The 16,295-nt window shown below is 39.2% G+C and overlaps 1 protein-coding gene across 1 annotated transcript in view; it reads right to left on the bottom strand.

Annotated features, from left to right (window-relative positions):
- Positions 1–16,295, bottom strand: part of ITGA8 (integrin subunit alpha 8) — a 187,594-nt gene that overhangs the window by 16,603 nt on the left and 154,696 nt on the right. The window contains exons 27-28 of the mRNA XM_068561963.1: positions 10,393–10,506; positions 2,899–3,000 (exon numbers count right to left, since the gene is read on the bottom strand). Of these exons, the coding sequence (XP_068418064.1) occupies positions 2,899–3,000; positions 10,393–10,506 (216 nt within the window). The remainder of the gene's footprint in view (positions 1–2,898; positions 3,001–10,392; positions 10,507–16,295) is intronic.

Below are 16,295 nucleotides of genomic sequence, written 5' to 3' on the forward strand. Positions count from 1 at the left end.
CAAAATAATAACATGAAGTGGACCCGCTGAACATACCTTTCAACAACATTCAAATAGCCCATATAGGAAAAGAAGTCCTGTGATAAGTTTGAACTCCAGACAATTGTTTCATGTAAGAGATCCATTTTAAGATTCTGAAGTTTTGCTAACAACTCAAAAAGTCAATTGGGCTCATAGCTTATGTGTGAGTTCTTAATTAAGGATTTTACTGAAATATTTTATAATAACTCTCTTTGGAGTTACACCAGACAATAATATCCTCTTCTAGATGTAAATTATTCGGCTTTAGTCACATGACACACAAATGCCAAAGTTTATGAATAGGCAAAAAAAGTGTTCAAATAACTGAATGATTTTTTTTTCTTCTGGGCTGTAATGATTCAGCATTTAGTCATATCCCCTTTACATCATGCAACCTTTCCCTTGCCTCTGAACACGACAAGTGTCACCTGGCACGGAGAGTTCATTTGTTACAAACACAGACACTGTGCCAGTAGCAGGTGGGGATTACTATTTTCTTCAATATGGAAAGTTTATCTAGGGTTCAAGGAATGGTTGCATTATGACCATGTTGAAAAGGAAGCACAGATAGACTACTCATGGCACACAAGGGCCTAGTAAAACAAGCACATATTTTTGTCTTATTACCAAAGAAGGAACCGAGATGCTTTCCCCAGTGGCGGAGTGTGGATTGGAGCTCTGATAATCCTCCAACCACCGAGTCCAACTGATTCTACCGCCAGAAAGCAACTCCCTTCTGCTGGGTCCTTTTCAAGATAAGGATGACAGGATTTTTGAGAACACGCTCTAAGAAACATCTGCCAGCTCCAAGCACAGTCCTCTCAAATCAAGCCTGTAGGGCACAGCTAACTTCCTACTGGCAACATCTCCTTCAGTCAGTCAGGGACTGGGAGACCTAAAAAGTTTTCCCATAACCTTTGCATAAATGGTGCAGTAAATCATCTACATCAGATAACAAGACTTTTTAAAAGATGCAGGAACAAGGGTGGTAGGGACGGGGGAAGCATGTATCTGATCATTTTGTGGATCTTTTGAGATGAGTTGAGAACAGCAGGCTGGCACCTGTGGCCAGGACAGAAAGACGCAATCCTGCTGATGGAATTGACTGTCACATATGTTTCTGTTATGGAGCGTGTGCTCAGAGAAAACAAAGGACCCAGATTTATCTCCCTTAGAGTTACAAGCCTTTGAACCTCCTTGGATGAACATTCTATATTGAAAACCCAAAGCCTCTGTTTTCTAGGTTGAACATAAATCCAAACTCCAGCAGACATCTCGTAAGAGAAACAGAGGCAAGCTAAGTGAAGAAAGATGTGGCAGTATTTGCTTTAAATGCCACCAAAGTTTACTGAAATATTTTGACTGTGTGAATCCATGGATGTTTCCAATTGGACTTCCTGGACTTTGCTGGAGAAGGTAAGACATTTTGGGAGGGTTACTATTACTGAGACCTGAGACTTAACTCGTTTTAGGTACAAAGCTAGAGCTTTTTATACATAATTTTAATAATCTTCTTAACAATACTTTCAGGTCAATGTGGTTAACAGCCTCAGCAAAGTACATAGAGTGATTTCCAGAAGGTTTCCACTTAGAGCAGGGTGGATCCAGGGTGAAGGCCAGGAGAAGCTGTTTTGAAATCTTTGGATTTTCTTCGATGCTGCCTGCCTGTGTTAGAGGGTCCCAATCCTAGCTCCACTGCAGAATCATCACTTGTAGAGCTTTCAAAGCATGGTGGCAGGGCTCCACCCGACTCACTCAATGCTGATGTTTCGGATGGGGTCTGAGCATGTATAAACCCTAAAAGTCACATGGATGGTGATTCTTTGCATACTCAGGGTTGAAAATCACTAATCAAGGGATGAATTTAAATTACGAAAAGTAGATTCGGCTAGAAAGAGTAAATATCAGTTACCTTTTTAAGACCTAGGCTGAAGAGAAATTACGAGAGTATCGACTTTTACACCGTCCGAAGCAATGCTTCTCAAACATGACAGGGTACCTGCTGCCCTGATGATTTTGATAAAAGGCAGATTCTGACTCAGCAGGTCTGGAGTGAGGCCTGTTTCTGAATTTCTAACAGTTTCTTAGCTACTGCTGATACTGCTGGTCTGCAAAACACATTTTGAGTAACAAGGACCTGGGGACCAGAATCCAAGTCGAGGTTGCAAGTTTCTATGGCGTGACCAAGAGATGACGTTTACATGTTAACATTGCTTCCCGGAGCCCTGACTGTGGTCACTGTCACTGTTAAAGGCAGAGTTTTGGTGACCGTGCCTGTTCATCCCCCGTCATCTGTTCTCCCCTCTGCTCTGCATGGCCTTGCCAGGTTGCTGAGGAGGCCAGCAGTTGTGCTGTGACAGATATGTGGGTGTCAGTCATGTTTAATAGCCTCAATTTAAAACCTATTTCATTCAAATGAAGCTCAGAGTGTACGCCTCTCTTCCCCCAGGTATTACTGGTCTTTGTTTAGAAAGGAAAGATGACTGGCCCTGTAGCGGGTCTGTGGCAACTGTCCCTAAGGAAGAGAGTCGCCCTCGCCACCTCACTCACCAGGCTGTCTTTAAAATTACAATCGGTATGACTTCATTCTGATGATCATTACTATCTGGACCTCTTTCAGACAAAAGAGCCTAATTAAAAAAACGGTGTTAGTCCTGAATTTTGTGGGGGAGGGGTAGAAATTCACACTGAAGGCTTAAAAATTTGATCAAATAACACTAAGGAATTTCCAGACTGAAATAAGAAAATAGTGATCTGAAGCGGGAAACTTTTCTCAAGCCACTGTAATAAGCATGTAAACCTACCACAAGCAAAACAGTGATTTTAAAAAATAGTTTCAATAAAATTATTTGTACCTATATATTTTAAGATACTCACTGCTATGCTGCCTTCAGGGAGTTTGGCTGGCTGATCTTTATAAGGCATCTTCTTAACTTCAAAGGACACCAGGGATGCAAGAGAATAGGGATCATTTTTCCTCTGAAATTAAAAATATTTAGTTAAGTATAGTCCATGTAAAGCTTTTAAAAGTTATATTGGCAGCCAACCGGTTGTTTTTCATGTTGTCCATTTCCAAAGCAAAATTTCCTGCTTCCTTCTCTCTTCCTTTTCTCTCTTTACTTTTCCCCCATCCATCTATCCATTCATGATCCATTCATCATCTCCCCATCCATCTTCCATCCATCATCCATCCATCCATCACCCATTCACTATCCATCCAACCAACCATTCATCTTCTTCTTATTTCTAAAGATAATTCATCTTATGAACAAAAGGCTTGGCATAATAAGATTAAAATAAAAACAGAAAAGCAGAGTTCCTAAAAGGAGTAAGCACAAGTGCCATTAGTGAAGAACATAACAGGGAGACATTGTGGGTTACAAATTCTTGTTATCTGAGAGAAGGAAATATTTTAGGAGAGAGACTGCTGCTAAGTTACAAAGAAATTAATCACATTTCATCATACACAGAAGACCCAGAACAGAGCTCTCAGTCATGGCACTATTAGGATTTGGGGTTGGTTAAGGAACTGTCCTGGGCATCGTAGGATGTCTAACAGCATCCATGGCATCTACCCGCTACATGCCAGTAGCACCCCTCACCCAGTTGTAACAATTGAAAATGTCTCTAATTACTGCCAGTGTGCCCTGGGGAGCAAAATCCCCCTGGTTAAGAACCACCGACCTAGAGGCATACAGTGTTCTTGACAGAACTTTTCAGCAAGTTCTTTTTGTTTAATCGGTTCTCATATTAACTGTTGATTAAGGTCAAGGGAAAGTATTTAAGAGTAACTCAAGGAAAACCATTCTGAGAACTTAAGCTCCCGTGGTTCTCCTCCATTTAGCCTGAGACAGTGATGAGAGCTAGCCAGGGGTGGGCTGTAGCTGGCTCATAATGGTGCTGGAGAGCAGAACGTTAAAATTTCAAGAATTTTGAGTACCTGTTGTTAAATAGAGCCATTATTAAAACAAGTTATATATACATAAACGTTAGTAAATTATATTTTTAAAAAGGTAATAAACACTGTAAACTCAGTACTTAGTAATAATTTTATTGCATTTTACTATTATCTATGCTCTTGATATTATTTAAGTCTATTGTATCTGTAGGGGAAATACTGTATGAGGGTGTGCTGCTCTGCATCTCTTCCCAACTCCATATTCAGTGATGTCATGTTGGCAGCTTGAAATTGACCATGGCGGGAACAGTTACACCATGGGAATCAGCAAATGTTACATTTCAGAGTTTTTTTCCCTCCAGAAAGTGGTTTATTAAACATTTACTAGCACTTCCCCATCTATAATCCAATGTTGAGTTTCTTGAGCCCAATCCAACAGGTTGCATTGTAATAATTTAAATATTTTTACAAATTTTTTTTTCCCCTGTGGTTCAATTTTTTCTCCTTTCAATAAACCCCATTTCTTCTGCGTGATGAGGACAGGCTAGAGTATGCAAAACTTTTATATATACTTAAAGTCACTATTTCTTTGGCTTTTTTGTTTTTTCTGTCCTGACATTATAGGGTAAGCAACTTTGTTCATTTGGAAAAATTCATTTTTGGTCGTTATTCTTCCTATGTTCTCTTGTCTCCTGGCATTTCCATTTTAACTGAAAGCTGGACTTCTGTTTGTGTGAGAAGTGTTTTTTAAAATGTGGAAATCTTTGCTCATAAAATCTTGTGTGTACTTGGTGATTTAAATCTACTTTCCTTAATATCATGGCTGATAGACTCAGAGGAAACATGACAAATTCTGGTAATGATATTCTGTGCATAAGGGTTATAAAACATATTCAACTGTGTGTCTAGGCTCCCAAACCTTCAAAGAACAAGTTTTCTTTAGTCTCCAAGTTCAATAAAAAAACACTGATAGAAAATAATTCCCTTGCTCTTGAAGTCATATCTTTGGGAAACAAATCATGAGAGAACTCTATCTCTGAATCAACTCTAGATGTAAAGTTTTTGTCCTACATGATATTCTGCATTTATGAACATGGAAATTTCTTAATGAATAACAAATGAACTTAATTACAAAGCAGAAATAGAGTCACAGATGTAGAAAACAAACTATGGTTACCAGGGAGTAAAGGAGTGGGGGAAGGATAAATTGGGAGATTGGGATTGACATATACATACTACTATATATAAAATAGATAACTAATAAGGACCTACTGTCTAGCACAGGGAACTCTACTCAATATTCTGTAATGACATATATGGGAAAAGAATCTTAAAGAGTGAATATATGCATATGTATAACCGATTCACTTTGCTGTATACCCAAAACTAACACAACATTGTAAATCAGCTATACTCCAATAAAAATTAAAAAAAGAGAGAGAGATGGGATTTGAAGTCTAGAATGTGGAGAAACATGTTTCTCTGAGGGGATTTTCTCTCACCTTCCCTTTATCCCTCTACTCTTGGCCATTTTGACTCTTCCTCACATTTTCCATTCATCACCCATCTTTACCGTCATTTCCCTTGGTTCACAAAACACTGTGCTTTGCTGAACCTCAGAAACACCTGGGATCAGGTTCACAGATCGTGATGCAGCAAGTCTGGGATGAAACTATAGTTGCCCTATATTGTTTGGAATTTCCACATTGTTGTTTAGCTTTTTATCTTTCTTCATTACTTTCTTCCCCGACAAGATTACCCAAAACTGGAAGGCGTAGAGCATGGAATATAATAAGGCTTATACCTTCCATAGCACCTGGAACAGTATGCCCGGAAGGGCTTCATCAATCCTGCTTGACTGACAGCATGAATGGATGGTGAATGAACACATCAGATGGCTGGGTTATCCGATAACCCTCCTCTCCCGTATCCACCCATTTGATAGCACCTTATAAAAGGTTTAATTCTGTCAATTATTGAATTGGACCTCCTACCCCATCAACGAGATTAGGAAGTTCAGGAAGTTGTAAGAGAAGGTAGTGACATAAAATGAGGGCTGCCGATCATGATAAGGGGCTATGGACACACTCTCACCTCCGTTACCTAATTCAGCAATGCAAATGGACACAGTCTGGGACCTGAACAAATCTGGTGGTAGGCAAATAGACTGTGAATAATACAACTCATAGATTGATCTGTTCTTTATTTTAAATTATTCTCCAAAAGCTATGTTTCTTCTACCCTTTTCAGTAGAAAAATGCATTTTTTTTTTCATTTTTCTAAGATGCTCTGAAGCTCCACGGAACGGGAGATATGAGCTATTAGGCTCTGATCTAGGTCAGCATCAAAGATACACGAGTACTGTGTCTGTAAGTCAAAAACCTGGTACAGGTAAGCGTTTAATTCATGAAAAACAATCATGAGCACAGTCCTTTTATTGATTCCGTGTTCAAAGTTGAATGCTTTCAGTAGTGCTCTTTACGTAACTATGATATTATTCTTATGTTAAAAAAATCATCTCTTCTTCTGTGTGGCAATCGACTGCTGTAATAGCCATCACTGCCATATTGTAGGCAATTTAGGATTAAAAAAGCAGCTGGAGTTAATATCCCTTGACAATATCTTGAACCCTCCACATGCCCCAGCTAGCTATTAATCCTCAGAAAATGCCCTATCCCTCTGTCATTGCCACGTCATTTAAACTGTGGTTTGCAGCCCACCACCTGCCTCTATTATGTACTAGTGCACAAAGATTGGCTTATGGTCATGGTACTCATAAAAATTACAGAGCTGGGAACAAATGAAGTGGAGAGTGAGGCTTTTAAGTTGGTTAAAGACCTAGTGAGCGTGGCTGGGACCATGAAGAGCTCCCCCGCTGCTTAATTCCTTCTCAAGAATTATTTTTAAACCACACATCCATTTTATAAAGCCTATGTTTAAATACTCAATACCTCCCAGAAACGAAGCCTTGTGGGACAACAAAACTTAAACAATTACTGGTCAAACTTTAAGCTGTTAAAGAGGTTGCTCTTTCAAGCAACAATCACAGCACAGATCATCGTTTAGAATTAAAGACCAGTATGCATGTTTACCATGTGGGCAAAACCAAACATAACGCCGCAAATCATGTCAGCCGAGAATCATAAACTTTCTCTCCCGGATTAGGAAGGCAGAAAATGTTTGCCTCCTGCTGGGTTGTGTGACAAAACTATTAAAGACTTCCAGGATGTAGTATATTCTTTGAGCGGCAGGCCGGCGGCAGTGTGCAGTAATGCTCTCCTCTTTGGCCATCAGCTTCTGAGACTGGTATAAGCAGAAACAGTGGAAGTACAGAAGTTTGGGCTATGGCTGTGGGTAAACATGAAGTGACGTGTGCCAGTCTCTCCTGAATCTTTCGAAGTGTCACTTTGCTCTGGTAGAACCTCAGAATGTCCCTGCAGGTTGTTCTGGTCTGACTCTACTTGTGCTAAATAGTTATTGTTCAGAAAATCCTAATGGAAAGCAGCCGCATAGCACAGGAAGATCAGCTCGGTGCTTTGTGACCACCTAGATGGGTGGGATAGGGAGGGTGGGAGGGAAATGCAAGAGGGAGGGGATATATGTATACATATAGCTGATTCACTTTGTTATACAGCAGAAACTAACACAACATTGTAAAGCAATTATACTCCAATAAAGATGTTAAAAAAAAGAAAATCCCTCAATTGCTATTGACTTCTTCCATATCCAATGGGTCTTCAACAGGTAGATGAAGATGCAATTTTCTTTTCTGTCTTTTTTTTTTTTTACTTCTACATGGTGAAAGTGCTTTATTTTTTAAACTTTTTAAAAGATTTATTTTATTGAAGTATAGTTGATTTACAATGTTGTGTTAATTTCTGCAAATTGATTGCAGAGCAAAGTGATTCAGTTACACATATATATACATTCTTTTTCATATTCTTTTCCATTACAGTTTATTACAGGATATTGGATATAGTTCCCTGTGCTATACAGTAGGACCTTGTTTTTATCCATTCTATATATGATAGCTTGCATCTGCTAACCACAAACTCCCAGTCCATCCCTCCTCCACCCCCCTTCCCCGTTGGCAACCACAACTCTGTCCTCTATGTCTGTGCTTCTGTTTCTGTTTCATAGATAGGTTCATTTGTGTCATATTTTAGATTCCACATATAAATGATATCATATGGTATTTGTCTTTCTTAAAGGTGCAATTTTCACTCCCTAGGTCTTCTACTGGAACAGTATGTTATGCACAGAACGGACATATGTCATCTAAAATAGTCATTTCCCCTGTGACTGTAATGTCGTAATGATTTTAGTCCTGCTTCATTGAAAAGCTGTGCTTCCTCATTTCAGTAGGATGTGATGCCCAAAGTAATAGGAGGCGTGGATGTTTATCATTTAGACTGTGTGGGCTTGGGAATTCATTAAAACTCATCTCCCCCAACTCTTAGAGAAAAAGTAACAGCCAAAAAGCGGAATGGCAATGAGCAAATTGATGGCATGCAAGTGGTACCTGAAGCAGTGCCTGGCCCATAGTTGGCAGTTGGTACTTCATAAATATTTATTGAGTGAATGAATAAATCATGGTTTAACAACAACAGCAAAAAGAAATTGTGCACTGCCCTTCTCCTTAGGTCAGTTGTTCAAAGCCAGGAATGATTTTGCCCCCAGGGGACACTGGCGATGTCTGAAGACATTTTTGGTTGTCACAGCTGAGGTGAGAGTTGTTACTGGCATCTAGTGGGCAGGGGCCAGGAATGCTGCTAAGCGTCCTATCATGCACAGGACCACCCCACAACAAAGAATTCTCTGAACCAGAATATTAATAGGGCTGAGGTTGAAGAATCCTGCCTTAGGTTAAAAAAAAAAAAAGGAATGCTTCACAAAAACCTTTTAAAAAATACCTTTAATTTTCCTCCTGTTTATTTTAGAAACAAAATTATATAAGATTTGTGAGACTACCGTAGGTATTCTGACTCACAGAAAACGTGAGAATCTAGAGCTACAAAATTCTGTATTATTAGCTAGACTCAGAAGGATTTTATCATTGGATTTTCTATGGTACAATGAGCCAAATGAGTTTTCTGGTAGTTAAAATATGGGCAAGAATGCATAGACTTGAGGAGTTTTAATTTAGCTTTTTTCCCCCAAATCCTCCCCAAACAACAAGGTCACAACACAGCATTCTCATTTAAATAAATAGCAATTTCCACGTGGAAAAATTCATCTGCTTAGTATAAAGGAGATTTTAAACCTTCAAAATACACACAATCAATATAATCATCCTGAGAAGTATGGGATGCCACAGTCCAGACAAGCCAAAGGAGTGAGGAATCTACAAATCAATGTGCCTGGAACTTTACTGAGAAGCTGTTCTGGCTGAAGCCCAGGCTGTGGTATCATCAGACAAGAAGAACTTTCTAAGACACTATCTCTTCCCCTGCTAAACTATTTATATTTGAATTTTTCTGGGCATATGGCTTGAATTATGTTCTTGTACTCACCATCATTTCATTAACTACTATTTACCGAGGAACTACTAGATAGTGTTGAGTCAAACAGATTTGTTCAAATCTCAGTTACTGTCTCACAGTCTTAGGGACTGAGGATAGTTAAATTGTGTTCACCTAACATATCACACACACACACACACACACACACACACACACACACACACACTGGAATATCATTCAGCCATAAAAAAGAAAGAAATCTTGCTTTTTGCAACACCATGGATGGACCTTGAGAGCATTATGCTAAGTAAGATAAGTCAAACAGAGAAAGAAAAATAGGGTATGAACCCACTTATGCGTGGGATCTAAAAAAAGCCATATTCATAGAAATAGAGAACTGATGGTTACCAGGGGTTGTGTGTGGGGGAAATGGATACATGATGTTAAAGGAACAAACTTGCAACTAGTACATCAATAAGTCCTGGAGACCTAACGTACAACATAGTGATTATAGTCAACAATACTATAGTATAAACTTCAAAGTTGTTAAGAGCCCAGATCTTAAAAGTTCTCAACACACACACACACACACACACACACACAAAGGTAATTATGTGAGGGGATAGAGGTATTAACTAACCTTATTGTGATAATCATGTCACAATATATAGTATCAAATTGTCATGTTGTACACCTTAAGCTTACATATGGTCATATGTCAATAAGATCTCAATAAACCTGGAAAAATATAAACTTCACCTGATGGGAAAGATGACCAGCTGATCTAGGCTCCATTCCTTCCAGAGTGTTCTTCAAAATTTTTTTAAAATTAAAAAATTAAATTTAAAAAAATTTGAAAATTAATCTAAAAATATAAACAACTTTAATGGAAAAAATAGAAAATTAAAAAAGTTAAAACATCTCAAAATTCTTTTCAAAAAAGCTTCCCTCTGAGCTTTTGAGAAGAGGTTTCTTGTGAGTGGCACGTCAGAGCTGCACTGTTTCTCTTACCTGGAGAAATGTCTTGGCCCATAACCGTGACCTGACTTTCAGGACAGCGCTTTCTCCTCCTCCTAGTTGTCCCACTGCACAGGAGATTTGTAAGCACTCGATATTTGTACAATTCTGCAAAAAACAACAGCAGTGGTGACGAACCAGTGTCTTTAAATTGTGGTAGAGAATCAACACCAAAGTCAGTTTATTTACATTTTGTTTCCTCAGAAGTCATCCCTTAATCCATAAACTTTAAATAAAGAACAAGTACACTGAAATGATCAAGAAAAAACACAGTTTGGTAGGAAAGATGCATCAACATTAGTGGTAATGTAGAGCTAAAAGGGAGCATAAAATACAACATAAAATTTAAGCTCTGTTCTAAGGACTTTACTTCCCACAGCAGTGACCGAATTGCTGTTTCATATTCTCAGAACTTGGGAAGATATTTCTTATAGACAATCACAACACCTGACCCTGGACTAAGTAAATCCTGAAAAAGCTTCGGAGGAAGGTCCATGAGTCCATTATCTCAGAGAACCAATGATATTAAGCCATTGACAGGTATTTGTTCCATAACATTATCCTATCTTAAGTTACTTCCTGGTTATAAGGCAGAATCTCCTGCAAGTTCCATCCATTAAGCTGTATTTATTTACTTATTTATTTACAATTTTTATTGGAATATAGTTGGTTTACAATGTTGTGTTAGTTTCAGGTGTACAGCAAAGTGAATCAGCTATATACATACATATATCCACTCTGTTTTAGATTCTTTTCCCATATAGGTCACCGCAGAGTATTGAGTAGAGTTCCCTGTGCTATACAGTAGGTTCTTACTAGTTATCTATTTTATATATAGTAGTGTGTATATGTCAATCCCAATCTCCCAGTTTATCCCTCGCCCACCTCTTTCCCCCCTATTAACCATAAGTTTGTTTTCTACATCTGTGACTCTATTTCTCTTTTGTAAATAAGTTCATTTGTACCATTTTTTTAGATTCCACGTACATTAAGCTGTTTTTAAACTAGTCTGTAGGGTTGCCTAACTTATAATTGGTAACTTTTAATATATGAAATGCATATTCCTAGAAAGTGTTCATTATGATGACATTCTATCGAATTGTATTTTTCTGGTTGGATCCCAATATGTAAATCAATGGACACCTCACAATTCATTTTCTGTGTGCCCATGGATAGGATGATACTTCTCGAATTGTACCCCCTCACTGATCTGAATTTATCTTGTGGATTGTGCTTTATTCATTTTCCACCTCTCAAGCACTGATGCTCAATAAGCATCAGTTTATTGGATATTATGTGAAGTAGTGGACTGAGGCATCTCACTTTAATGACATTGATAAACCACAGAGTAACCTGAGGAATGTACTATTGATACAATTAAAAACTGTTTTTGGACTTCCCTGGTGGTCCAGTGGTTAAGACTCTGCCCTTCCACTGCAAGGGGCACAGGTTTGATCCCTGGTCAGGGAAGTTTCCGCATGCGGTGCAGCCAAAAAATAAAACATAAAACGTAATTCTCAACTTAAAAAAATGGTTTTAAAAAAAAGAAAAACCTTTTCTGAGAACCTCAGAAACAAAAGCAGTCAGGATTGTGTATCTGATAAAGTCCAGTAAGGCCAGATTTCTCTAAGATGTTTCCAAATACAGGTGGGCTGGGCTGTTCTGGTTCCACTAGCTGGGCACAAGAGGTTTGGGGCCTTGTGCCTTGAGCAGGAGCAGGAATCTCAAAGTTCTGCAGTTCGTGCCCCTTGTGAGGACTCTCATGTTTACCTGTGCTCCGTTACTGACATGCTGTGTATATCACCAATCCCACCCTCTGGAAGCAAAAGAGGGGAGTCAGAAGGAGGTAATTCTTGTAAACTCCCTGGGATGGTGGTCCCTGTTAGCTAGCTCTGTTGGAGGATTTTTGGAGAAGGTGATGCTCAGAATGAATCTTGAAGGGCGGGGAAGAGTTACTTAGCAGTATGAGGTGATGAGGGCATGGTTCTCCTGTGTAAGACCAGGGCATGTTCAGAAGAGAGGAGAAAAGGGTATTTTGGGGGTGGGGTGGGCAGGTGGAAATGAGATAGGAATGAGGGAAAGTCTAGGTGGTAAAGAATCTTCCTACTTGCTAAGAAGTTTCAATTTGATTCAGAAGGTCCCGGGAAGCCCACGAAGCATTTTTAAGCCAGGGATCTAATCATGTTTGTACTTTAGGGGACGGGTGGTAGGTGAGGAAGAATGGAGGGAGAAGAGTGGGAGGCAAGGAGGTTGATAAAGGCCAAGTGAGAAATGGCCAGAGTCCAGGTGAGAAATGTGGGGCCCTGAACTGATGCAGTGGGACTGGAGAGAGGAAGATGAATTCTAGAGAAGTTTAGGAAGTAGAATAGATCCTTGGTGACTGTTGGACTATATCCAATCAAAGGTTGGGACGAAGGAGAGAGAGGGATGGGGGAGCTCTTTTGCTTGGGAGATTGAGTGAATGGGTACTGGCTTTCCTGAGATTGGGAATGCTAGAGAAGAGGCACATTTCGGGGGGTTCATGGAGACAGTTTTGCACATGTTGGGGCTGGGGTCGATCAGACATCCAGATGGACGTATACAGTCTAGAGTGTAGTCAGGAGGGGCTAAGATGGCAGAAGGCGCACGTAGGCATGACTGGAGTTAGGGTCACCCAAGAAATTTTTCTAAAAGAGCAAAATCAATGGGAGAGAAGAGGGAGGGGGCTGAGGATGGAATCCTGAGGCACAGGAGCATTTAGGGATGGGCCGAAGAGAAGTCGGTGAAAAATTCCAAGAAGGGGCAGGCCAGAAGGCAGGAAGAGAACCAGAAGAGAATGTTTTGGGGATGGCAAGAGATGAGATGATTTCAAGAAGTGGTCAAGAGTATCATATGCTGAGGAGGGTCAGAAAGATAAGGTTTCTGCATGCTGAGTAGTGAAAGGGGGGAAAAGAAAGCTTGGAGAGGAGGAGATGGGATGGAAAGTACAAAAGCAGTGGGGACCCAAGATGAGAAAGGCAAGGATATTCCTAGGCGGACGAGAAATTATAGTTCCATGTTAACAGATACAGATTTTTTCTATGCAAATTGGAAATTATGATCCCAACACAGGATGCTGGCGTTTTGCACTTTCAAATTCCTAATCAGAAATGGGATTCAGTAAGTTGTTTTTAACTAAACAAAAACTGTAGGAGGTCTTATTTAGCTTTTGATTTTAAAATAAACTTTGCATAATCACTCCCTATCCAGAACTGTTTGACTTGAGGACATGGGGAGGTGGATGATTTGCAATTTTTGAACCAATAAGAGAGAAAGGGAATAAAACATGAGTTATCAAAATCAGATATGGAAATAAAGGATCGCCTTGCTCTCATCTGTAAATAATACGTTTCTACGATATTCAGAAGTTAAAAATCGTTTTGCATTAAAAAGCTTTAATGAGACAGAATAGGAGGGAAAAAATCTGACCTTACAACAGAAGTGAATATAATATTCAAAGGAATTTTAGTTATTGAATTCCATTGCCTCAGCGTATGCATGAGAAATCCACCAAAGTGGAAAATGGAAAATATATTTAAATCTTGATTTTCCAAATTGTTGGTTCCCATAGGTTTGGACATTGGTTCGCCAGAGGGCTTTCTCATTGGCGCTGAGTATGAGAATTCTATAGCTGTCAGTCATTGTTTTCTTTTTTTAAAAAAAATCAAGAAAAAGAGGGAGAGGACTCAAATCAATAAAATTAGAAATGAAAAAGGAGAAGTTACAACAGACACCACAGAAATACAAAGCATCCTAAGAGACTACTACAAGCAACTCTATGCCAATAAAATGGACAACCTGGAAGAAATGGACAAATACCTAGAAAGGGATAACCTTCCAAGACTGAACCAGGAAGAAATAGAAAATATGAACAGACCAATCACAAGTAATGAAATTGAAACTGTGATTAAAAATCTTCCAACAAACAAAAGTCCAGGACCAGATGGCTTCACAGGTGAATTCTATCAAACATTTAGAGAAGAGCTAACACCCATCCTTCTCAAACTCTTCCAAAAAATTGCAGAGGAAGGAACACTCCCAAACTCATTCTATGAGGCCACCATCACCCTGACACCAAAACCAAAGATACTACAAAAAAAAGAAAATTACAGACCAATATCACTGATGAATATAGATGCAAAAATCCTCAACAAAATACTAGCAAACAGAATCCAACAACACATTAAAAGGATCATACACGGGGCTTCCCTGGTGGCGCAGTGGTTGAGAATCTGCCTGCCAATGCAGGGGACATGGGTTCGAGCCCTGGTCTGGGAAGATCCCACATGCCACGGAGCAACTGGGCCCGTGAGCCACAATTACTGAGCCTGCGCGTCTGGAGCCTGTGCTCCGCAACAAGAGAGGCCGCGATGGTGAGAGGCCCGCGCACCGCGATGACGAGTGGTCCCCACTCGCCACAACTGGAGAAAGCCCTCGCAGAGAAACGAAGACCCAACACAGTCATAAATAAATAAATAAATAAATAAAAGAACGTGAATTTCTTTAAAAAAAAAAAAAGGATCATACACCATGATCAAGTGGGATTTATCCCAGGGATGCAAGGATTCTTCAATATACGCAAATCAATCAATGTGATACACCATATTAACAAATTGAAGGATAAAAGCCATATGATCATCTCAATAGATGCAGAAAAAGCTTTTGACAAAATTCAACACCCATTCATGATAAAAATTCTCCAGAAAGTGAGCATAGAGGGAACCTACCTCAACATAATAAAGGTCATATATGACAAACCCACGGCAAACTTCATTCTCAATGGTGAAAAACTGAAAGCATTTCCTCTAAGATCAGGAACAAGACAAGGATGTCCACTCTCACCACTATTATTCAACATAGTTTTGGAAGTCCCAGCCATGGCAATCAGAGAAGAAAAAGAAATAAAAGGAATACAAATTGGAAAAGAAGAAGTAAAACTGTCACTGTTTGCAGATGACATGATACTATACATAGAGAATCCTAAAGATGCCACCAGAAAACTACTAGAGCTAATCAATGAATTTGGTAAAGTTGCAGGATACAAAATTAATGCACAGAAATCTCTTGCATTCCTATACACTAATGATGAAAAATCTGCAAGAGAGATTAAGGAAACACTCCCATTTACCACTGCAACAAAAAGAATATAATACCTAGGAATAAACTACCTAGGGAGACAAAAGACCTGTATGCAGAAAACTATAAGACACTGAAGAAAGAAATTAAAGATGATACAAACAGATGGAGAGATATACCATGTTCTTGGATTAGAAGAATCAACATTGTGAAAATGACTATACTACCCAAAGCAATCTACAGATTCAATGCAATCCCTATCAAATTACCAATGGCATTTTTTACGGAGCTAGAACAAAAAATCTTAAAATTTGTATGGAGACACAAAAGACCCCGAATAGCCAAAGCAGTCTTGAGGGAAAAAAACAGAGCTGGAGGAATCAGCCTCCCTGACTTCAGACTCTACTACAAAGCTACAGTAATCAAGACAATATGGTACTGGCAGAAAAACAGAAATATAGATCAATGGAACAGGCTAGAAAGCCCAGAGATAAACCCACGCACCTATGGTCAACTAATCTATGACAAAGGAGGCAAGGATATACAGTGGAGAAAAGACAGTCTCTTCAATAAGTGGTGCTGGGAAAACTGGACAGCTACATGTAAAAGAATGAAATTAGAACACTCCCTAACACCATACACAAAAATAAACTCAAAATGGATTAGAGACCTAAATGTAAGACTGGACACTATAAAACTCTTAGAGGAAAACATAGGAAGAACACTCTTTGACATAAATCACAGCAAGATCTTTTTTGATCCACCTTCTAGAGTAATGGAAATAAAAACAAACGAATGGGACC

This window comes from Eschrichtius robustus, chromosome 1 (genome assembly GCF_028021215.1).
Source record: "Eschrichtius robustus isolate mEscRob2 chromosome 1, mEscRob2.pri, whole genome shotgun sequence".
Classification (NCBI taxonomy): Eukaryota; Metazoa; Chordata; class Mammalia; order Artiodactyla; family Eschrichtiidae; genus Eschrichtius; species Eschrichtius robustus.